Source organism: Megalobrama amblycephala, linkage group LG2 (assembly GCF_018812025.1).
Source record: "Megalobrama amblycephala isolate DHTTF-2021 linkage group LG2, ASM1881202v1, whole genome shotgun sequence".
Classification (NCBI taxonomy): Eukaryota; Metazoa; Chordata; class Actinopteri; order Cypriniformes; family Xenocyprididae; genus Megalobrama; species Megalobrama amblycephala.
Genome location: NC_063045.1, coordinates 46,030,593 through 46,053,792, shown reverse-complemented (window position 1 = coordinate 46,053,792; position 23,200 = coordinate 46,030,593). Strand labels below are relative to the sequence as shown.

Genomic DNA, 23,200 nt, shown 5'->3' with positions numbered 1-23,200 from the left:
AAAAATAAGGACACAGAAGAACGATATTGTTGAAATGACTGAGCAATTTGTTTTTCTGGCTGATAATTCGACTTGAAAGTCGGCATGAAACGGAAGTTGCAATAGTCTTTTCTTTCTTATTGTGATGTATATCCGAGTAAAATGGCTTCTCGAACAAGAAAAAATGTAGGGCGGGACTTGAATTTGTGCATTGGGAATTGATCGGACGGATGTGGTTTGCTATTGCTGTGATCTCATGAGTGACAGGTTGTCCCGCCCTCATGCCAGTAAACGCATCATCAGAGATGTTTTGATTAAAGATTATGACACATTAATGAAAAAAATATTGATGTGCACGGATGAATAATTTATAATAAATACTGCAATATTCTATAAAAAAAATAAGAATTGACAATTTCAATTTCATGGTGACTTTCATGTCGACAACTGCTGCAGCAAACTTGGACTCAATAACGTTATCGTCCGTTGGTGCGAACGCTAATTTCGTTCTTGGTGTGGATGGACTTTAACTCTATCCAATGCATGATCTAGTGCTTGGACAGATGATTTAGTAAATGTGCTTCATGGGTTTAAAAAAAAACAAATCTTGTACAACAAAGAATCAACCGTATGTTCATTTTACTGGTCAGTTATTGCAGTTTAAAAATAAAACTGTATATACACAAGACACTTCTGAAATTTTGGCTTTAAAAAAAAAAAAAAAAAATGCGAATCAAAGTGATTCACTTTAAAAAATGTTATATAATCTGTATAATAAAGTGGAACTTCCTGGTTCTATGAAACATGAAATTAAAAAAAAAAATTGTTGTAATATTTTATTTTTAAATGACTGCAGAGGAAAACATTTAAGATTTTGCAGTGGTTTTAAGTAACACAAAAGTCAAATGTACTGATGGTGCCATCCAGCAGTAACACTCAAAGGTGATGTAACAGTTCTCTTACATCAGCAATTAAAAGAAATCCAAATTAAAAAAAAAATATATATATATATATATATATATATATATATATATATATATATATATATATATATATATAAACATACAAAGAGTCAATGTTTTCAAGTTGAACTCATTTCACATGAGGAAATAGACAGTGATTACTAAAGTACTAAATGTTAAATAAAACTTAGATCCTAGATTTATCATGGATCTGGGTAACACAACGTGTTGTGAGAACATGTTCACGTTAACAGCATATGTACAAAACATCTTAAGATCCAGAAGTGATCTGTTCCAGTGTTTTCTTGATCCTTTGTCAGCTCAAAAAACATTTTGTACAAATGACTGCTGTGGTTCTAATATATAACAAGTTCTGTAAATATCAGCATGAACAACAAACCATCTGAGCTCAATCAAAGGGTGCCGAAATGTCACTTTGTGCTTGTTTCAGTACAAAAGCAAACAAAAACGTACATTCCCAGCATCTCTCTTCACCGTCATCCCGCAAGACAAATTTGACTACCGCTAAACAAATCAAACAGATTAGAATTTTTAATATAATGGATTTGAAAAGTACATTAAAATGATGTAACATGAATGGCACAAAGCTTAAGAATGGACTCATTTACATAATTAAATGAATAAAAGGACGCTCCTCACAGCATATCTGTCCTACTTTGTTGTTGAAAACTCACATACTCAAAGTTGCATAGCACCTACTGCAGTCTGAGCTATTACGATATGTTCAAACAGAGCCTTTATGTAACACTCAATACATTACAGGGTAATTTGTCTAACAAAAACATCCCTTAAAAACGAAACCGCGGCAAAAATATGTAAACGTTTAAAATAAAGAAAAAAATATATGCCATAAAATGGAATACATAGTGATTAAAATGCCCAAATCATTTAACACATTTCTACAATTTGAAACTGATATCAACCATTAATACATTTTTGGCCTGATTTAGTCTTTATTTTCACCTCTACACTGATGTACAAAAGACAACACTGAGGTCTAAGACAAGACGACACAGAGCAGCTAAAGTAGACATTTGCGTAAAAACCGGCAATGCCTCTCTACCTGAATTTCAGTGGGGCTACATCATAATTCAAGAGCAAGAAAAATTCATTTCACTCCTTCAGATTATGGTGTATCAAAGCTCTACGCAACTAATTAATTCAGATCAACTGAATCCAAAGACACGGCAGAGCTTAAAAACAAACTTCCTCCCTATTCCAGGAAGGAAAATGCCCTGAAATGTTTACTTAGATGCAACAACAGGAGCATTTATCATTATTTATTTTATTTGTTGCGAACTACATGTACGCATCGCTTCGTTTTCAGTAGAAATGACATATTTGTAGTCGGCTACCCGGGTCGTTTTTCCCCGGGCTGAAGAAGGGTGAGACTGGCTCGTCAAAGTATGTGACAAAGTTATATATGCGTTTCATCGTAACGGCGTCGAAGAAAGTAACGTGGCCCCGGTCGTAGTCTAAGAAGACGCCGACACGAGGAGAGTTCCAGTAGTCCGCCACGGGTACGCGCGAGTCTTCTTCATTGGCGTACAGTCGGTCTTGGAGACACAGGCTCCAGTAGCCAGCGGAAGGTGAAAGGTTTACAAAACCTTTGCGATTGCTGTATTCGGTGGTGACGCCCAGATACCAGACCCCCTTGTCCCGCACGTCCACCTCCCAGTAGTGCTGACCGCTGGAATACTGGGCAGTGGCGAGCACGCCAAAGAAACGAGTGAAGCGCTGCGGCATGTCGGGCTCCTGGGAGCGCACGCGGCCTTCCTCCACCTTGGTGTCAAAGTCGCTGATGGCCAATGAGGGGTGAGCGGTGTCTAAATCTAGAGTCAAATTCTGAGGCACTGGAAAACAGGGAACATCTGGTTAGCCGTTTGTCATGTCAAAGGGTTAGTTCACCTAAAAATGAAAATTCTGTCATTAATTACTCACCCTCATGTCGTTCTACACCCATAAGACCTTTGTTCATCTTCGGAACAAAAAATTGAGATATTTTTGATGAAATCAAAATGGCTCAGTGAGGCCTCTATTGAGAGCAAAGCCATTGAACATCTCAAGGTCAATAAAGGTACTAAAAACATACTTAAAACAGTTCATGTGAGTTCAGTGGTTCTACCTTAATATAATAAAGCGGCGAGAATACTTTTTGTGCGCCAAAAAACAAAATAACGACTTTTCAACAATATCTAGTGATGGGTGATTTCAAAACACTGCTTTGGAGCTTTACTCCGATACCTCACTGAGCCATCGGATTTCATCAAAAATATCTTAATTTGTAAGATGAACGAAGTTCTTACAGGTTTGGAACGACATGAGGGTGAGTAATTAATGACACAATTTTCATTTTTGGGTGAACTAACCCTTTAACCAAACACTCACACAAAACACATGACTAGGCACCACATATCTCACAGACGAAGGTGCGGTCACATTTTGGCAAAATTTTGCAGACAAACAAAAGGTTCATTGTCTATTGACAATAGTGTTGCGATGCATGAAGCACCGCTTAAAGAGAAGGTCACTTTCAAACCAAGCAGCTTTCTGTTGGTCAACATGGTGATTTTGCATTTGCAGGGAAATCTTTTGCCCTCACACAAAATTCCCTGATCTTCTGGATTCCTACTGAAATGACTGGATTTCGCCCATGAAAAATTGCCAATGGTAAATGTGACCGCACTAAAAGCACTCACTTGTGTGTAACACGTGCATCATCTTCTTCCACATAATGAGCTGAAAGGGGCCTGTGAACTCAGAGAAATCTGGAGGAGAGTTAGAGGCCTGGACGCTGAGGTTAACGTGGCAGGGGCTATGAGGAAAAACACAATATGAGAGATAGAACCCTAAAAATACACAGAACAGGTTATAGAATTAACTTATTTAAAATAATACAGATTTACATACCTTAAGTATGAATTACTGATACTCTGGAAGGGAAAAAAGGTAAATGTTAATAATTTAATGGAGGTCACAGTGAAAATAATCTATTAAAAAAAAAAAAAACTGGGAGGTATAAATCCACAATTTAAAAAAAAAAAAAAAAAAAAACAGTTGCAATTTGCGAAATATAAAGACACATGGCGAGATATATAGTCATAATTGTTTTATTTAAAAAAAGTCAAATTATGAGAAGAAGTCACAATTAAGGGCTGTTTACACCAAGGGCGATACTTATAATGATAACTGTAGCTATAAAATTTATAACAATGGTAATTCTATGAGAATAGAGACTTCCACACCACAGATTTAACGATAATGACACAGAAACAATATCATAGGAATCACTTTCCAGCTGAGTCACAATCCACTCAACTTTGAAGAGCTTGAGCATTTAAGGCGGCAGGTGACATAACTGTTAGACGACATTTAGTGGATGCAAATATAGTTATAGTTACAGTTATCATTCTTAGTGTGAATGGGTGTTGTTTACAAAGAATAAAGTTGTAATTGTAAGAGATAAGAATTCGCAACTATTTTGTGTTGTTTTTTTTTTAAACGGGCTTCATATTAACAAATATGAAAATTAAAAGGTTCAAATTTCTAATTCAGTTAATTTCCAGTTTATGCTAACAACTACCAATAAAAATGTAGTGATTTCTTTCTATTTCCATTTAACATTTTATTATTAATTTACATTATGCATATTTTGCATCCAAATATACAGGGCTTGACATTGCTCACCAGCCACGGTGGCTAGTGGTTTTCCAACGTTACTAGCCACTCAGCATTTTCACTGGCCATGATTTTGACAATCAATACCATGGGGAAAAAATGCCATATAGATATTTTTAATATTATCTCATAATTTGGCAGCAGGTATATTAGGCTGCTGTCACTTTAAGACCTGACACACAGATCCATTATACTGTTACACATGCATTTTCTCTCTCAGTCAGTTAAGTTTTAAATGAACATAAACGGTTGTGTTTACGTGAATACTCACTAAGACTGGCATTATGAAATTTTTTTGTGCGTTTTTGACTGGTTAAGTGCAATAAGCATTGAAAAAAAGAACAATTTAGCACTGAGAGGTGGCTTTATGTGCACTTTAGGTATGAGCGCAAAATCTGCAGGAATATGTAAAATTATGCTCAATCCCACGCCAAAATTAAAAGCCTCTAACAATGAGTATTGGAAGCATTGGAAGCATTTCAGATATTTCAGTGTCAAAAAATGTATATTTTTTACTTAATTATTTCAGATGCCTTTTTAAAAGACTACAATTGAAAAATGTATACATTATATATAAAATCAACCCGCCAAAGTGTAATGCGAATAGCCCTGCAAATATATATATGTGTGTGTGTGTGTGCATGTGTGTAATTGGGAAAATTTTATTTTATAATACATGAGCTGTTGAAGTTCTTCACCTCAAAGTTAGCACTGTCACTCAGGTGGTTTTGAATTTCAGTGATGGCTTTGTCCACTTTGGCAGCCTCGCTCTCCACACGCTTCAGGTTCGCGTCGATCAGCCCGATAGTGGCCACCGCTTCGGCCTCCAACCTTTCCAACAGATCATCCTTCTCATCCAACAAAAACTGAACCAGGGCACCAACATCTTCCTCAATCTTCTCCTTCAACGCTTGTTTTTTGAGCTGTTGAGACATAAAATGTTTGCGATTCAGCATCAGGGCTTCCTCACAGACCATAAATCCACAGCAGGTTACATAACCAGCAATTTTGAGTCATTTGTATGTACGCAAAGTCAGCGTGGGAACAATCGGGCTTTCATACCTTGACATCAGATTTGGCCTGCTCGTCTGTGCTCTTTACTCTGGTACACATGGACTTCTGCCAGTTCAGCTTGATGAGTCTTAGCTTGAGCTCACTCTGCATATTAAAATAAGAGAAAATTTTAAACCTGAAGTGTTACAGCACAAATATTATTTAAAGTACAATCAATAATGGACAAAATATTTGTGTGAAGGATATGATGTGTTGTGGACATATATGGACCTTATTACTGTATCTTAAAGTTTGAAACAGTTAAAGGGTTAGTTCAGCCAAAAATGAAAATAATGTTATTTATTACTCACCCTCATGCCGTTCGGAACACAAATAAAAAAGATATTTTTGTTGAAATCCGACGGCTCAAGATCCATTAATGTACTGAAAACATATTTAAATCAGTTCATGTGAGTACAGTGGTTCAATATTAATATTATAAAGCGACGAGAATATTTTTCATGCGCCAAAAAAAAAAAAAAATAACGACTTATATAGTGATGGCCGATTTCAAAACACTGCTTCATTAAGCTTCAGAGCATGAATCTTTGCATGAATCATTGCATGTCAAACCGCCAAACTCCTGAAATCACGTGACTTTGGCGATTCGAACCGCTGATTTGACACAAAAGATTCATGACGCTCCGAAGCTTCCTGTGTTTTGAAATCGGCCATCACTATATACGTCATTATTTTATTTTTTTGGTGCACCAAAAATATTCTCGTCACTTTATAATATTAATATTGAACCACTGTACTCACATGAACTGATTTAAATATGTTTTTAGTATATTAATGGATCTTGAGAGAGGAAATGTCATTGTTGGCTATGGAGGCCTCACTGAGCCATCGGATTTCAACAAAAATATCTTAATTCACCTTCAGAAGATTAACGAAGGTCTTACGGGTGTGGAACGGCATGAGGGTGAGTAATAAATGACATAAATTTAATTTTTTGGTTAACTACCCCTTTAAGTGCAAAGGTCAACAGTTCCCATAGTGAAACTGGAAACTAGACTGTGAAGGAGTTTAGCATTGCAGACTTCAGCTCTACACAAGAATATTCAATCATTTAGATATGCTTGGCTGCTGCTTTGCATTACCATCAAATATTTGAGTATGTTTGACCTTGGGCTGTGAACAAGGAGTATCACAATAATCCAAAGGAACAGATAATTCACATGTGTGAAATGCGTCACACTTTCCTTAAGTGGAAGTTTCCAGAAAAGTGTAAAAAAATAAATATAACTTTTTGCCCACCAGTCACAGTGGCTGATGAACACCCCATTTTATCAGCCATTTTGATTTTTTAACCAGCCATTTTTATTTTACAAATATATTCAAAATTCAAATACATAACCAAATATTTGGAATTATACAACTATAGTTAAAAAAAAAAAAAAAAAAAAACATACATACATTTTAACAATATGTTAATAATCCCCTGTATAATAATTTATTAATTACAAAATATAAAATAAATAATTTTATGTACATAATTTATAATAATATAATATTTTAACAGTATAAAAGGGTGCTATTCATTAAAAAAAAATTAAATACACAGAGCTCTACATTAACAATGCATCTCAAAGTGAAATAAACAGAATGGTCAATGTTCATTTGGATGCAAATAAACCTCCTCACACACTTCTGTGTATCAGCCACAGTAGATGAGCAAACTTACCTGCTGCTGTGCAAAAAGTACAGCACCCTGTTCCGAACAACACTGGACTACTACAGCTTCTAACAGTTGTCTCGACTTGTAAAAACAACATAAAGACTGTCTGCAATCAAACAATGCCTAAGTGTTAGTGCTACAAGGCTGTGTGTTAAAGAAAAACACTTAAAGTGCTAAATGTCACATGTACATACAGCACTATGGTGACAGATAGTTACTCCTTGTTCCAGCCCCAAGGTTAGCCAAGAAAGAACGTCAATGGTTTCTGGTGCCAACTAAGACATTCAGACTGACATAACAAAAAGGAGGACAAGAAGAGAAAAAAAAACAGACACCACAAAAGAGTGATAGAGACAGAAATGCTCAATCAACCAACCAACAAAACCAAGAGGGGGAAAAGAAATCTAGAACAAACCTTCATGTCTTCAACAACCTCGGGTACAGGAGCAACATCATGGTGTCTAGAAAAATAGAAAATAAACACCATACGTCATTTTATTAAGACCATTTTTATGTAAAATGCTACAATTTTAATGCTACAACAAAGCACACCTGGACCTCAGACAGTGGTCAATGCATCATAACCGACTGAGCTGCTAACTTAGCGTATTTTGGTCATGATATATTTTGTCTAGGTAGATTTTGAGACACAGTCGCCGTCTGTGCTTGAATATGGGGGTCACCGAGCCTCACCTGTGCGCTCTTGATTCCCGACACACCACGCAGATGGGCTTTCTGTCCGTGTGGCAGTACAGTTTGAGTTCCTCGTGGTGTCGCTCACATTTCCCGTCCATTTTCACGGGTTTTGCGGGTGCAGAGGGCCTACACGTCTTCAGATAGTCGAAGTCGCTCAGTTTATCCACTAAGTTCTTTACCAGGTAATTCTTGGTGAAACTCATTTTTGCGAACACCTGCAAAAAAGGACACCGTTTTATGTACGACGCAGAAAAGCATTAGTGCTGTACTAACAAAAAAGGCTTCTGCGGCGATTTGTATATTGTGATTTAATAAACGTGGTCGGAGAAATCACACCTATTATTAACAACATGGTAAAGTACGATTATTATTTAAACTGTAGGTTTGAGTCACTCTGCATGATTAGGACGCAACTGTATATAAACCCGTTATGTGCATTTAAGCAGCTGTAACCAAGCAACCCAGAATGTAGCAACGTTTATCAAAACAAACCACGCACCATCCTGCACTCCGGACACTGGTAACCAACATCATCGCCTCCATTTTCCTCCCAGTGCATCAAAATGCACATGCGGCAGAAATTGTGACCGCATTTTAAAATTACAGGGTCATCGAAATAATCAAGGCAAATAGAACAGACTAATTCCTTCTGAAGCTCTCCTCTCGAATCTCCGGCAGTGGCCATGTTTCCCCAAGCAACAGTGTAACTGTTTTTCAGGGATAGAAGCGATTCTAGACGGAAGAGAGAGAGCCCATTCTGGACTCACTTCCTGGTCCATTCACGTGAGGGCCCAGTTGCAAATCTGATTGGTTCCGTTTTCTAGGCGTGTAGCACGAATCGGTTCTTTCGAAGAGCTAATTTCAAAGAACCGGTCCAGCATATGTTGTCACCTAGTAATTACGCCATTAATATTCAGAAATAAATGAAAAAAATCTAATAAGCCATTACAAAATGAAAAAAAAAAAAAAAAACATCCATGCAGTTTCTTGTGTAAATAAAAAGACGTAATGAATCGCAGTTGAGTTTGTTGCTGCGATGATTCAAAGACAATTTACACTTGCTAGGCTATTTCATTTTGTTGGGTTAGTTCACCCAAAATGAAATTAATGTCATTTATTACTCACCCTCATGCCGTTCCACAAGCGAAGGTAAGATCTTCGTTAATCTTTGGAACACAAATTAAGATATTTTTGTTGAAATCCGATGGCTCCATGAGGCCTCCATAGCCAGCAATGACATTTCCTCTCTCAAGATCCATAAATGTACTAAAAACATATTTAAATCAGTTCATGTGAGTACAGTGGTTCAATATTAATATTATAAAGCGACGAGAATATTTTTGGGGCGCCAAAAAAACAAACTAACGACTAGTGATGGACGATTTCAAAACACTGCTTCAGGAAGCTTCGGAGTGTTATGAATCAGTAGCTGTGTCTCATTTCATTTAATTTCAAAGGCTGCATCAAGAGGACGAATCCTGTGAAGGATGCGGTATATGGAGTGTCCTTAACCAGAATTAAACGAGACGTCCTTTGTAGGACACACAGGCAGGAAAGGAAACAGGAAGTATATCGTTGCTATGCCAACGCGTTCACGGCAGCCTCGTTGCGCTCTCAGCAAATGAATGAAAACTATGTAATTTGAAAATAAAATGTATTTACTTGTTTTATTTTGGTTAATGCTTGAGGAGCTGGCTTATGTACAACATATCTGTTACAGAGACAAAAGAGGAGGATATTAGGAAGAACAAAGTTTAAAACAAAAACAAGCATGAAACTACTTACATTTAAACACATCTTCGCTTGTATGTACATTTGACGCCAATTATTTATTTTATTTTATTTTTTCAAATAAACGATGGTTAACAGCAACGCAAAGAATTATCTGCAGCAGCGAAGGATACACCTCATGCATCCTCCGAATTCCTGTGAAAGAAGGGCGCATTCCAAGGTCGCGTTCGGAAAGTCCTACTTACTTTTCTGAAACGATACAGCCTCACTGAGGTATAAACCTTCGAATGCAACCTCCGGAGGATGCAACCTTCGAAATGAGACACAGCTAGTTGTCGAATCATAATTCGGATCGCGTGTCAAACCGCCAAACTGCTGAAATCACGTGACTTTGGCGATTCGAACCGCTGATTCGACACAAAAGATTCATGACGCTCCGAAGCTTCCTGAAGCAGTGTTTTGAAATCGGTCATCACTTAACTATATAAATCGTTATTTTGTTTTTTTTGGCGCACCAAAATATTCTCATCACTTTATAATATTAATATTGAACCACTGTACTCACATGAACTGATTTAAAGGTGCCCTAGATTCAAATTTTAAATGTACCTTGGCATAGTTGAATAACAAGAGTTCAGTACATGGAAAAGACATACATTGAGTTTCAAACTCCATTGCTTTCTCTTATGTAAATCTCATTTGTTTAAAAGACTTCCGGAAAACACGCGGATCTCAACATAACACCGACTGTTACGTAACAGTCGGGGTGTACGCCCCAATATTTGCATATGCCAGCCCATGTTCCCAACATTATGAAAGGCATTAGACAAGGGCAGCCAGTAATGTCTGGATCTGCACAGCTGAATCATCAGACTAGGTAAGCAAGCAAGAACAACAGTGAAAATGGCAGATGGAGCAATAATAACTGACATGATCCATGATAGCATGATATTTTTAGTGACATTTGTAAATTGTCTATCTAAATGTTTCGTTAGCATGTTGCTAATGTACTGTTAAATGAGGTTAAAGTTACCATCGTTTCTTACTGAATTCACGGAGACAAGAGCCGTCGCTATTTTCATTTTTAAACACTTGCAGTCTGTATAATTCATAAACACATCTTCATTCTTTATAAATCTCTCCAACAGTGTAGCATTAGCCGTTAGCCACGGAGTATATAGCCTCAAAGTCATAGAGAATCAAATATAAACATCAAAATAAATACTTTACTCACATAATTCAAAGCATGCATACAGCATGCATGACGAACATCTTGTAAAGATCCATTTGAGGGTTATATTAGCTGTGTGAACTTTGTAAATGTGCTGTAATATAATCGAGAGCTTGTGTGGCAGGGAGCACGCGAATTAAAGGGGCGGCGCGCTGAAAAAATCAGTGCATAGTTAATGATGCCCCAAAATAGGCAGTTAAAAAAATTAATTTTAAATTATTTTGAGCTGAAACTTCACAGACACATTCAGGGGACACCTTAGACTTATATTACATCTTGTGAAAAAGCATTCTTGGGCACCTTTAAATATGTTTTTAGTACATTAAAGGATCTTGAGAGAGGAAATGTCATTGCTGGCTATGGAGGCCTCACTGAGCCATCGGATTTCAACAAAAATATCTTAATTTGTGTTCCGAAGATGAACGAAGGTCTTACGGGTGTGGAACGGCATGAGGATGAGTAATTGTTTTACATTAATTTTATTTTTGGGAGAACTAACCCATTAAGAAAAACAATTCAATTCCTCAATATACGAGTCTATGAATTCACAACAAATGAACAGAACACATTTTTGTCACAGTAATAAGACTTTCAAAGTTTTCAAGTCTCAAGACTTAGTTTATTTTGTGCTTCAAGGCCCAGTACATAAAAATGCATTTAGCACTGGAAATATGTAGCTGCAAACCAAGTACAAAAACACGATATCTCACCATAAATACCATTTCAAACATAAAGAATATTTCATTGTGCCCGAAATGTCGTGCTTGTGACTGTTAAATAGCCTCCTCTGTGAATATGAAAACAATCCACTGATTTTATTGCATAGCACATTTCTTTTTAAATATTATCAGCCTGATGAATATATTTGTTAGGAGGTGATATGGATTTGACAATATGATGCTGGTTTTTCATAGATGAGTTATTGACTAATAAACATGTGAATATGTTTTTTGAATGCATACACAAACACTTGAACTTTGATGTGTCTAACAATGACAGTGAAGACAACAAAAATGTGATAGTTGATAGAACAAGCTAATTGGAAAAAAGTGGACCTGATCTGGAAAAAAAACAACTGCAAGAGATTCGACAGCAAAATACAGTGAAACACAAATGTGGAAATCTGAGGGATTTCCCGTGTCACAGTTTTCCCCTTATATTAAAACAACACAATATTTAATACATGCTGCTCTCGTGAATACTAACGCTTAAATTATAACAAACAAATTTTAATAAAAACAGCAGCAACAAGATGAAATTTGACAACATCTGAAAGACTGAATGTAAACTTTGTGACAACTATTTGACAATTTGATATGAAATGCATATTCAGCATTTCTCCATTGAGAGCTTGGCACTTGCTGTTAAAAACCAGCATGTCTGTAAAACACACCGAGCAGTTGAGAAAAATCATATTCTCCAAAGACATCACATATCCCAAAATACTGTAGCCAAGTAAACATTTAATACTTGAGATAAAGATTAAATACACAATAGCAGTGTCAGAGTTGTGATCTGTTCATTTGAGTGCACCATTTCACCACTTCATTTCATTAGAAATGACTCCCATAACATTTATTTTTCCTTTCAGAAAGTTATTTTTTGTAAAATGTCTCTTTATTGTACATATAGTGGTAGACACAGTATTCAAAGTGAGGGGTTCTCAGAGGGAGTTTCTTTAACGAAGACTTTCATACACAAGATTGTATTAACTAATGCATAGGATAGGATAGGAATAAATTACCTCAGGGTAGTTAATAATAATAATATTAAAAACAATAATCTTTCTTTCTTTCTTTCTTAAAAAAGAAAAACCAAAAGTTTTTTTTCTTCTCATTGGGGGTCCGCTTCTTTTTGTTCTTATTGATTTAAAATGTTGAACTATTCAAAACAAAACAAAACACAGTTCTGAAACAAAAGTTTTTTTTTTTTTTTCATGAATAATTCAAAATCTAAAATGGAACCAAATGAGCTCCTGTTTCTGTTAATACATCAAATTTAACAAAGGATAAATTCATTTATTTGTTACATTGATTTTATTTTTGAAATTGATTTATTTAAATTGATTTTAATGTACAATTTTAACACCCTAGTCCCCCAAGAGCTCTGAACACTGGACACACCTCAATTCATTTAGGACAAGGAAAATTCAGAGATCCTGTTTACAGCTTGTTTTAAGATGCATTTTGGTCGATTGGATCACAAGTAAACGAGGGAGACACATTCCTGTTTACACCTTGTGTTTTAATCCGTCTCTTTTGTCCACTTTCAACCACTTCTGTCCTGATTTCTTTGAGGGAAGGTTTTTTTTTTCAGATCTTCTGATCTAATGGACAAAAAAAGCTCATGCGATTTACATACGTGCCCGGAGACAATGGAAAAACACACAAAGAGCAGCAGCTTTTGTTTCTGCTCTGATAGCCACAGCACCACGCCGAACACTGTGAGTGTGTGAGTGTGTGTTAGAAATCAGGAATGGTAAGAGAACATTGTGATTGGTATGTTTTTTGTCTTTAAACCAAACTTGGGTCTTCAGCCGACAAAGTTTAAATCCCATCCGGTTCCACATTTATGCATTAGGTCAGTATAGGCGGAGAGTAAGTGGTCTTTAGTGGCTGTTTGAACACATTCGACCACATGAGTGTCCAGTCGAATGCGTTTTCAACTACTCTGGAAGTGGTCGAAAGTGGACGAGCTCAAAACCTTTTAGACCCCGTTCAAGTCTGTATTTAGCGTCGTCCACTTGTGATCCGATCAACCAAAACGCATCTTAATCCCAAGTGTAAACAGGGCCAGAGTTAAAACAAACAATGTCACTTGGCCATGGCATGAAGACTGGATGGCGATTTCTTTGGGCTGGTGATGAACTGGGTCGTGAGAGCTCTGTAAGATAAAACCTGTCAGAGGCACTTGTTTAAAACAAAGAAAACAAAACAAATTGATCCGATGAGTGACTAAGGAGAACAGTACAGTCTCCAAGTAGTCCATTAGTCCTTCAGACCTCTGAGCTGTCTCCATTATCAAGGCTACTTCTAACTATAACAGGCTGCAGGCTGGATGAGACACTTGGGGCCTTTTTTGTAGGTGTCCGCTTTGAGCGAACCATCAGTGCCAACACTACAACCACGAGGATGGTGAGGAGGAGTCCCACGAGGGCTCCTGCCACCATTACCGCATCCTCTTGGGCATCTCGCCCACTGAGCTCCTGTGGAGACAGTCCATCCGCAAACAGCTCCTCCCCAGGCGCAGCACGCCGACGGCTGCGGTCCAGCGCGACATGCATGATATTTGTTCCTCTGTTGTTCTCGGGTCCGATCTCCTCCGTCAGTATCGGGACGTCTCTGTTGGACCGTCTGGAGCGTCCTTTGGCCTCCGCTGGTACAAGGTCACCTGATGTTATTGAGTGGTACTCCACACTTCGCTTGCCAATGCCGCGCTTGGCATTGTCTTTTGAACGCACAGTGTAGATGGTGTGAATGAACCACTCCCTCCCTACCGCCACCTACAGACCAGAAGGATAATAGAGGATTTGATCAAGTCACGTTGATTGAAATAAACCTTTTAAATGACAGGAATCCAGCACAGATTTGCAGTCCCACTCTATATAATCACATCATAGCTAATAAACATTTAAAAGGATTAGACCTGGAAAAGAGGAGTAGAATCCAGCCTGAATCCGTCAGATCCTGGCTGCTTCACCAGAGAGAGGGCAGAGGGGTCATCTACAGCCAGCAGGGCTTTAAAACCTACATCCCCAAAACTCTTGGCCTGAGTCTCTGGCTGAGCTTTGTCCTGGAAGCAAGGTGAAGTCATGGGACTTTTTTAGACAAACTATACAAATTTTTTAGAAATTTTAGAAACATTTCTCAACAGACCAGTTAAAAAAAGTATATCAAATTAATGTATTTCAATTATATTATAAAATAGATCATTTATTAAAATAATTTATATAATAATTTGTTATAAAATAAAATATAAAAAATATTTGACTTATAGTTATTTTAGTATTATTTATATACTATTCGAGTATTAATATTTAGAATTTTTTGTATTTTCAGTTTTCATTTTAATTTTAGTTTAAGTTTTAGTAATTTTGTTTTTTTGTTAAAGGGATAGTTCACCCAAAAATGAAAATGTGATGTTTATCTGCTTACCCCCAGAGCATCCAAGACAGAATTTTCATTTTTGGGTGAACTAACCCTTTAACTCCACTGACAGTCTGTCAGTCTTATAATGCGAGTGAATGGGAACACAATCAATGAGAGTCGAAAAAAACTTGCATAGACAAATCCAAATTAAACCCTGCGGCTCGTGACGACACATTGATGTCCTAAGACACGAAACGATCAGTTTGTGCGAGAAACCGAACAGTATTTATATCATTTTTTTACCTCTAATACACCACTATGTCTAACTGCATTCAGCACTCGGTTAGTGAGGTCTGATCGCGCTCTGACAACAGCAGTGATGTCTAGCACTCATTGAAGTATAAGCGCGAGACATCACTGCCGTTGTCACGAGCCGCAGGGTTTAATTTGGATTTGTCTATGCAAGTTTTTTCGACTCTTATTGATTGTGTTCCCATTCACTCGCATTATAAGACTGACAGACGGCAACGGTTGGAGTTAAAAATCATAATTTGTGTTCTACTGAAGAAACAAAGTCACCTACATCTTGGATGCGCTGGGGGTAAGCAGATAAATTTTCATTTTTGGGTGAACTATCCCTTTAATATTTTAATTGTTTTTTTTTTATATTATTATTTAGGTTTAATTTATATTTCAGATTTGTTTTAGTAATTTTAGTAATTCAACTTACACTTAAAAAGCATTAAATTTAGAAAGTTTGCCTTGGCAATTAACTGAAACTAAAAAAAAAAAAACATTTTCTAATTATTTAATTTTATTTCAGCTGTATTTCAATTCCTGAAAATTATTTAAATTTTTTTTGTGTTTGCTGACACAATACTGCTAACATACTCACAATAATTTTGAATCGGTAGAGCAGGGAGGGAGAGTCTGCTAGGCATCCGAACTCAGATTTGGTGGGGTTGTATTTAGGAACATATCCGTCAGCTCCGGTGCACAGATACACCTTTTCGATGTTACAGTAGAAAGAGTCCCCCAGGTTCTGCACAGGATCCACCATCACTCGTCCATAGATTGTGTCACCTTGAGGAGAACAAGCTCAGTGTTAGTATAACCTAGAACACTGCTGGAAACAGAATTCACAAGAATGGCAGTACTAGATGTTTACTCAAAACTTAAGAATTAAACAACTGAAACAACACAGTGGTTGTTCCAGTAGATGTACCCTCAGAGAAAGCTGCATCACTCTCCTGACCGAAGCCCATAGATCCATCTGACAGCCACAATGCTTTCTTAGACAACAGGAACATCTGTGTGTTTAGACTAAACTCCACAGCGACAGGGTCACTCACCTAAACAAAGCAAAGACATTATGCACACTGGTGTCTGTTAACATTTTTTCTAATGTAATACACTGTTTTCTATTACAAATTATGTTATAAACATAAGTTGAGTAAGCATTTGAAATAAAAAATTAACAATTTTGAGAATTTTTTTCACTTCCTCTTTAAAGACCGAATATTTTAGTTTACCTGCTGGAAGCGGATGTCAAGATCAAAAGTAACCGGCTCTCTGGGGTTGCAGACGGGAGGAACAGTGTACTCCACATTCAGTGCTGTTGTACAGGGGATCAACTTCACTGTATATGTGCCTGAATAATCACGAACCTGCGGGTCACAGACACACAGGTATCATACATGTTTAACACTGCAATAGTTTTTCACAAATCTTCAGGACCCAGATTTTGAAGTGGCGACCCAAAATTGTTTATCATACAAAGTAAACAAAACTGTATAATCCTGTAAAGCTTGACATATGAAATAATCTAAATAGTTTTTTTATTAAATCATTTCATTAAGAGATTCAAAAGAGATTTTTTCTGATTATTATTTCACGTGTCAGGCTTTACACGGTTAGGTAGTTTGGTTTACTTGCATTTAATGGTTTGTTGAACCAAATATTAAATATTAAATATTTTTGAGAATCATATTTAATAAATCTGGCTTTTATGGCTCATATAGTATGATATTGGAGAATATAGAGCTCATACTCTAAAACAAACACCTCATTTTTATTTAAAATAAACAATGTGGTGCAGTTGTTAATATTTATATGGCCAAAAAGAAAGATGAAATCCTGACAGCTTGTAATATAAATAGATCTTTACTTGCATGAAATGCATATATCAGTTGTCTATGGAAGCTTGTTTCCACCACTAAATAAAAAAATTAAGTTAATTGCGACTTTTTATCTCACAATTCTGACTTTTTTTCAATTTGCGATTTCAGAATTGCGTGTTATAAAGTCATAATTTTGAGATATAAAGTCACAATTCTGACTTTTTTCTCACAATTGCGAGTTTTTAATCACAATTCTGACTATATCTGACAATTCTGACTTTTTTTCTCAGAATTGCGAGTTATAAAGTCAGAATTGTGAGATATAAACTCACAATTCTGAGAAAAATGTCGTCTTTTTCCCCTCACAATTGGACATTATAACACGCAATTGCGAGAATTCTGACTTTATATCATGCAATTCGGAGAAAAAAGTCAGAATTGTGAGATAAATGTCGCAATTGCCTTTATTTAGTTTTATTTTTCATGGCGGAAACAAGCTTCCATAGTTGTCACTCTTTATCTCCCAAAAATATGTCTTATGTATTATGTAAAGCGTTATTTAAATGCTTAGTTTTACGATCAAAGCCTTGTAGTTTTTATTGCTGGGGCAAAACATATAATGCACTGCAATACAATGATGATTGATATATGTACAACTAAATGTTACTCAAAAGCCTGATGCATCATATTTGAGATGCACATTTTAACAAAAATGTATGGATAGACAAGTAAACCGAAGTTGCTTCAGTCCAGTAAGTGTTCATCAGTTCTGACTTTTTTCTCACAATTGCGAGTTTTTAATCACAATTCTGACTTTATATCTGACAATTCTGACTTTTTTTCTCAGAATTGCGAGTTATAAAGTCAGAATTGTGAGATATAAACTCACAATTCTGAGAAAAATGTCTTTTTTCCCCCTCACAACTGGACATTATAACACTCAATTGCAAGAATTCTGACTTTATATCATGCAATTCTGAGAAAAAAGTCAGAATTGTGAGATAAATGTCGCAATTACCTTTATTTATTTTTATTTTTCATGGCGGAAACAAGCTTGCATAGTTGTCACTCTTTATCTCCCAAAAATATGTCTTATGTATTATGTAAAGCGTTATTTAAATGCTTAGTTTTATGATCAAAGCCTTGTAGTTTTTATTGCTGGGGCAAAGCATATAATGCAATGCAATACAATGATGATTGATATATGTACAACTAAATGTTACTCAAAAGCTTGATGCATCATATTTGAGATGCACTTTTTAACAAAAATGTATGGATAGACAAGTAAACTGAAGTTGCTTCAGTCCAGTGTTCATCTTAAAATATTACTAACAATATAAGTTATTCTTGTGTCCACTTTATAAAAACCATTAGAGGTTTTTTCAGCAAAAAGTATATGTACAACAGGCTTTTAGCAAGTTCTGATCATGTTGATAATTTACAGGTCTTAGAAATGTGTGTATTGAAAATCACACAGTATAGGGTTAAAGTCAAAAACCTGGGAAAGAGATCAACTCACAGCAAAGTCTGATATGAACATCCATTGCTGGATGGGCTGGCTGTAGGTCGGCTCAGTCCTAACCAGAGTGAGGTTAAAGGTCAAGCCCGGGTGGTCTGCACTCAACACTATGGACTTCACAGAGGATGCTGGGTAATCAGGTGAGAGATAGCAAGTTAGTTTAATCAAATCAACTTCAAATCAAAAACAAGGCATAAGTTTTATATGCTATTTACTGTACATGATCTTTTGATTGTACCTGCAGTCTTCAGACCCCCCAGATTTGCCGCTGGAAAGAAGACAATACATTTAATATAATACGATTTTATTAAAGGTCCCGTTCTTCGTGATCCCATGTTTCAAACTTTAGTTAGTGTGTAATGTTGTTGTTGGAGTATAAATAAAATCTGTAAAATTGTAAAGCTCAAAGTTCAATGCCAAGCGAGATATTTTATTTAACAGAAGTCGCCTACATCGAATGGCCAGTTTGGACTACATCCCTCTACTTCCTTCTTTAATGACGTCACTAAAACAGTTTTTTGACTAACCTCCGCCCACAGGAATACACAAGAGTTGCGTTTGTAGAGTGTGTTTGTCGCCATGTCATCGAAACGCTGTTATTTTCATCCCGCAGTCCAATCACCGGGTCTGATTCCGACTCAAATTGATAGGGTAAAATTAAAGACATGTTTACAATAACACTGAGCGCGTGCATCTCCACGTTATGGTAAGAGGCGTGACCTTTCCGGGCAAAGTGCGCTAAGCTGCTGTCGAATCACAACACAGGAACCGCTGGCACAATCAGAACTCGTTACGTATTTCTGAAGGAGGGACTTCATAGAACAAGGAAGTCATCAGCACGTTTTTATGACAGTGGAAACAGCGGTATACAGATAAGTAAATTATGTGAAAAATACTGTTTTTTTACACGCGAAACATGAACACATGTTATATTGCACACTATAAACACAATCAAAGCTTCAAAAAACCACGAAAAACGGGACCTTTAACAGGAATATAATTAATAACATAAACAAGATTTCATATTTGGAAGACTTTTAGAGAAGGGAGATTTACCAGAATGTACCGCTACGAACAACCCCCTGAAGCGAGCTTCTGTGCGGAAGTTCACCACAAGCTTCCCCTGCTCATTAATCCTCATGCTGGTTGGATATAAAGCTCCTGCAGAGTAAACATGGTCCAATATGAATATCTTTGAATTATAAATATTGAATGACTTTTCACTTTTGCACTAGTTCTGCATTCCTCAAGGGGCAGCTGTGGCCTAATGGTTACAGAGTCTGACTTGTAACCCGAAGGGGTTGGATTCTCAATACCGGTAGGAAAAATGTAGGTGGAGGGAGTGAATGAACAGCGAATGACTGTTTACTTTACTTTACTTCACATGTCCACGTGACATCTGTTACTGTATTTCCCATTTCCCTGATAGCCAAACATAACATAAAAATTACAAACTGTGCGCATAAATAACAAAATTGTATTAAAAATATGATTTTATGTTTGTAGAAAAGGTGTGAAATTTCCCTGATTTGAACTCTCTTTAAACATTTATTATAGAAGAGAAATTTGAATAAAACAAGAGAGAAATTCTGGCCAATTTAACATTAACACCAGTCGTAAATGGGAAAAAGGTCATTTAAGAGGCACAATAAAATATTTAAAACTATTATAATATGTCCTTTGAAACCAGAATGATTTTTATAACATTATATATAACATATAGCAATATATAATTTATATAAAATTTTTCTCAACTTAGAGGAGAGGTTTTCAAAATAGGGTCCGTAGGACCCTCAGGAGGCCGCAAGAGAGTGCTAAGGGGTCAGTGGAAAACTATGTAAATGTGTAAAACATAAAAAAAGGTAAAATAAATAAAATTTGATTAAAATGTATTAATATAAAAAAACACAAATTTTATTTAAATAATACATCTAACAGTTCAGTATTACACATATTTATAATGTTAATTTTTCAGTCTAAATTGAGATTTTATACATGAAAATATATAGATGCCTTTTAAATTTTAGAATGGGGGGGGGGGGGTGCCTCCCACAAGGATGATCATATTTATGGGGCTAAAAGATTTTGAATACCCCTGACTTGCCTTGCAGTTCTGCCTGCGGAGGGCTGCCAACACCATCCTTCCACAAGATGGCAGTGTCGTACACAAAGGTGAGCCGCAGCTCAGAATGCAGGTCGAAGTGTTGCCAGCCTCCTGCGCCCACAGGGGAATGAAACACGTATGAGACGTGGAGAGGAACTCGCAGGGTCACGTACGACTGCACCAGGTTCAGCACCTTTTAAAAACACATTCAAATAATACTAAAGATGAATATCTATTGCAAAATGCAAACATACATGCGTCATGTAAAAAGATGGACCTATTACGCTTTTTTACATGTTTAAATGTCTTTAGTGTGTATGTGTAATGTTGCTGTTTGAGCATGAAAAAGGTCTGCAAAGTTACAAAGCCCACTCCAACGGAAACATTCTCAATATCAGTAAGCACTGTTTCTGAACTCCCTGAAACGCCTCGATTGTAGTCTTGATATTTGTGACATACACATCACAATTGTACTCACTTAAATAAATCCCAAGACATAGGCAAAAAGGGGGTGGGGCAGATGGTAAGGGGCGTGACATTTCCGAAACATGCTTGAAGCTGTTGACACACTGGTCCAAGCTGACCAATCAGAGCACATTGCGCTTTTCAGAAGGAGGGGCTTCATAGAGACAGGAACTAAACAGAGCATTACCAAAGACATGTCACTCGTATTGTTTTGAATGGGAAAAAGTGTAACGCGCAATATGGCGGAATAAGTCCCGCCTTCAAAATAAGAGCCAATCGCCGACTGGTAAAGTCATCGCGTCACTGCAGCGGCGAAGCACTGGTTTCAGACGCGCGCCTCCGACATGAGGCACAAGAGACGCGCATTTAGGTCTGCGCATGCGCATTAGCTTGATCCAGCCTAAAAAATTGTTTTTTTGTCATGATTCGAGCGTTTGGGGGAAAAAAAATTATGAGACAGTTGATGTCAGATTTCATTGGTGATTTCAAATATGAAATTTAATCGAAAGCTTGGCAAACAGCTTTGGAGAATTTGATGTTTCCCCATTCAAAGAGACTGCATGATGCCCAGGATGCCCGAGAGGCGTTTCAAAGATGGCCGCCGAGTGAAATGACTTGTCTTAAAGGGACTTTGGCATTACTGACAGACTGGGAAAAACAGTGCTAACGTTACAAAAATGTAAAATGTGTAAAAAATAATGTTTGTTTTTTTTAACATTCAAGCATGAAAACCTATAGTGTGGTGTGGGATTGATGCATTTTTGTAGGCTAAAACCTGAAAACGAGTTTGCATTTTAGTATTTTCATTTCCATTGTCCTCAAGTCAGTGTTTTTTTTGTTTTTTTTGAATGGCTTTTTGGTTAAATGCTTGAGGTAAGGTCTCTGGTGAACACAAGCTCAAGATATAAGGCGGTTAAGGTAAAAGGCGGTTGCAAAGTGGCTAAATGGGACTACAGAGGTTGTCTGTAAACATCATTAAACATCACCACAGTGAACAGGTAAACGCGCTCACTAGTCCGCTTTCACAGCCTCGTTGTGTTTAAAATTGCGCTCTTGCAAACTATTACAACTCAAATTTCCAGGGAAAATGTTTTTAAACAATAAATGACAGACGGAAGATTAGTGATGGTGACGTTGAAGTCATGTGACATTGGTGTTGTTCGTTTATAGCCCACGTTTAGCTTTCGACTTCTGCCAATTGTATTTACATTGTCGAGGGAACCAGGGTGATGCTAACTTCTGGGCTGGCCTACAAAAATATGTCATCCCTGCACCACTCTATTCTAATAGACCCCAAAAACAAAATCAAGACTTTGCAAAAGGGCAAAATAGGTCTTCTATAAGATTTTTTAAAAAGAGTTACTGACAGACTAGGAAGAATGGTGCTGCAAAAATGTAAAATATGTGAAAAATAGAGGTTGCTATTAATGAGCGCTGGCTGTTAGACAAAGTAAAGTTCATCAATAAGCCAGGAAACATTTTGTCAGAGGAAAAGATTAGCCGTCTCAAAGCATACTCTGTTTTGATTGAATGAAACATTTGCTAATTTACATAGTCAATTATAATCAAAAAACCAGGCTATAAAAATGTGCTCCTCAGTAATGAGGCTGGTCTGAACACCTGCTGGACTGGGTTTAATCAAGACAAGAAAAATCCCCATGAACACTGTCAAATTCCCATCCTGAGGGAAAGAGGAGCCAGGCTTTTCATATTCAACCAGCTCCTTTCAATATCCTCAGAAGAATCCGAGTATGTCCTTTAGATGAAGTGTTTTGAATTCACATCTTGTTTTACGAGGCTATTTTAAGGCTTATTTTTTATAATAACATAGATCATTCAGACATTTAGACACCAGATTACGAAGGGGAGCCA

The 23,200-nt window shown here is 36.8% G+C and overlaps 2 protein-coding genes across 2 annotated transcripts in view; both read right to left on the bottom strand.

The window, feature by feature from the left end:
* Positions 1-802: 802 nt before the first annotated feature.
* trim47 (tripartite motif containing 47) lies at positions 803-8,841 on the bottom strand. The gene is made up of 8 exons (XM_048178955.1): positions 8,570-8,841; positions 8,068-8,285; positions 7,790-7,835; positions 5,703-5,798; positions 5,339-5,563; positions 3,873-3,895; positions 3,662-3,777; positions 803-2,815 (listed from the first exon to the last, which is right to left on the bottom strand). The coding sequence occupies exons 1-8, from the start codon at positions 8,753-8,755 to the stop codon at positions 2,286-2,288; spliced, it is 1,440 nt and encodes a 479-aa protein (XP_048034912.1). The 5' UTR covers positions 8,756-8,841; the 3' UTR covers positions 803-2,285.
* A 2,785-nt stretch (positions 8,842-11,626) lies between these two features.
* Positions 11,627-23,200, bottom strand: part of frem2a (FRAS1 related extracellular matrix 2a) — a 77,308-nt gene continuing 65,734 nt past the window's right edge. The window contains exons 17-25 of the mRNA XM_048178943.1: positions 20,864-21,056; positions 19,816-19,920; positions 18,998-19,027; positions 18,760-18,887; positions 16,653-16,787; positions 16,346-16,472; positions 16,016-16,203; positions 14,678-14,824; positions 11,627-14,534 (exon numbers count right to left, since the gene is read on the bottom strand). Coding sequence (XP_048034900.1) covers positions 14,028-14,534; positions 14,678-14,824; positions 16,016-16,203; positions 16,346-16,472; positions 16,653-16,787; positions 18,760-18,887; positions 18,998-19,027; positions 19,816-19,920; positions 20,864-21,056 — 1,560 coding nt within the window. The 3' untranslated portion in view covers positions 11,627-14,027. The remainder of the gene's footprint in view (positions 14,535-14,677; positions 14,825-16,015; positions 16,204-16,345; positions 16,473-16,652; positions 16,788-18,759; positions 18,888-18,997; positions 19,028-19,815; positions 19,921-20,863; positions 21,057-23,200) is intronic.

What these genes read in the sequence shown, in the direction of transcription:
- trim47 (XM_048178955.1), bottom strand. Translation starts at nt 8,755, where the DNA reads ATGGCCACTGCCGGAGATTCGAGAGGAGAGCTTCAGAAGGAATTAGTC. An exon ending in AGTGTCCGGAGTGCAGGATG is followed by an intron (nt 8,286 to 8,569) that starts GTGCGTGGTTTG and finishes CCTTTTTTGCAG; the next exon opens with GTGTTCGCAAAAATGAGTTT. An exon ending in CGGGAATCAAGAGCGCACAG is followed by an intron (nt 7,836 to 8,067) that starts GTGAGGCTCGGT and finishes CTATTTTTCTAG; the next exon opens with ACACCATGATGTTGCTCCTG.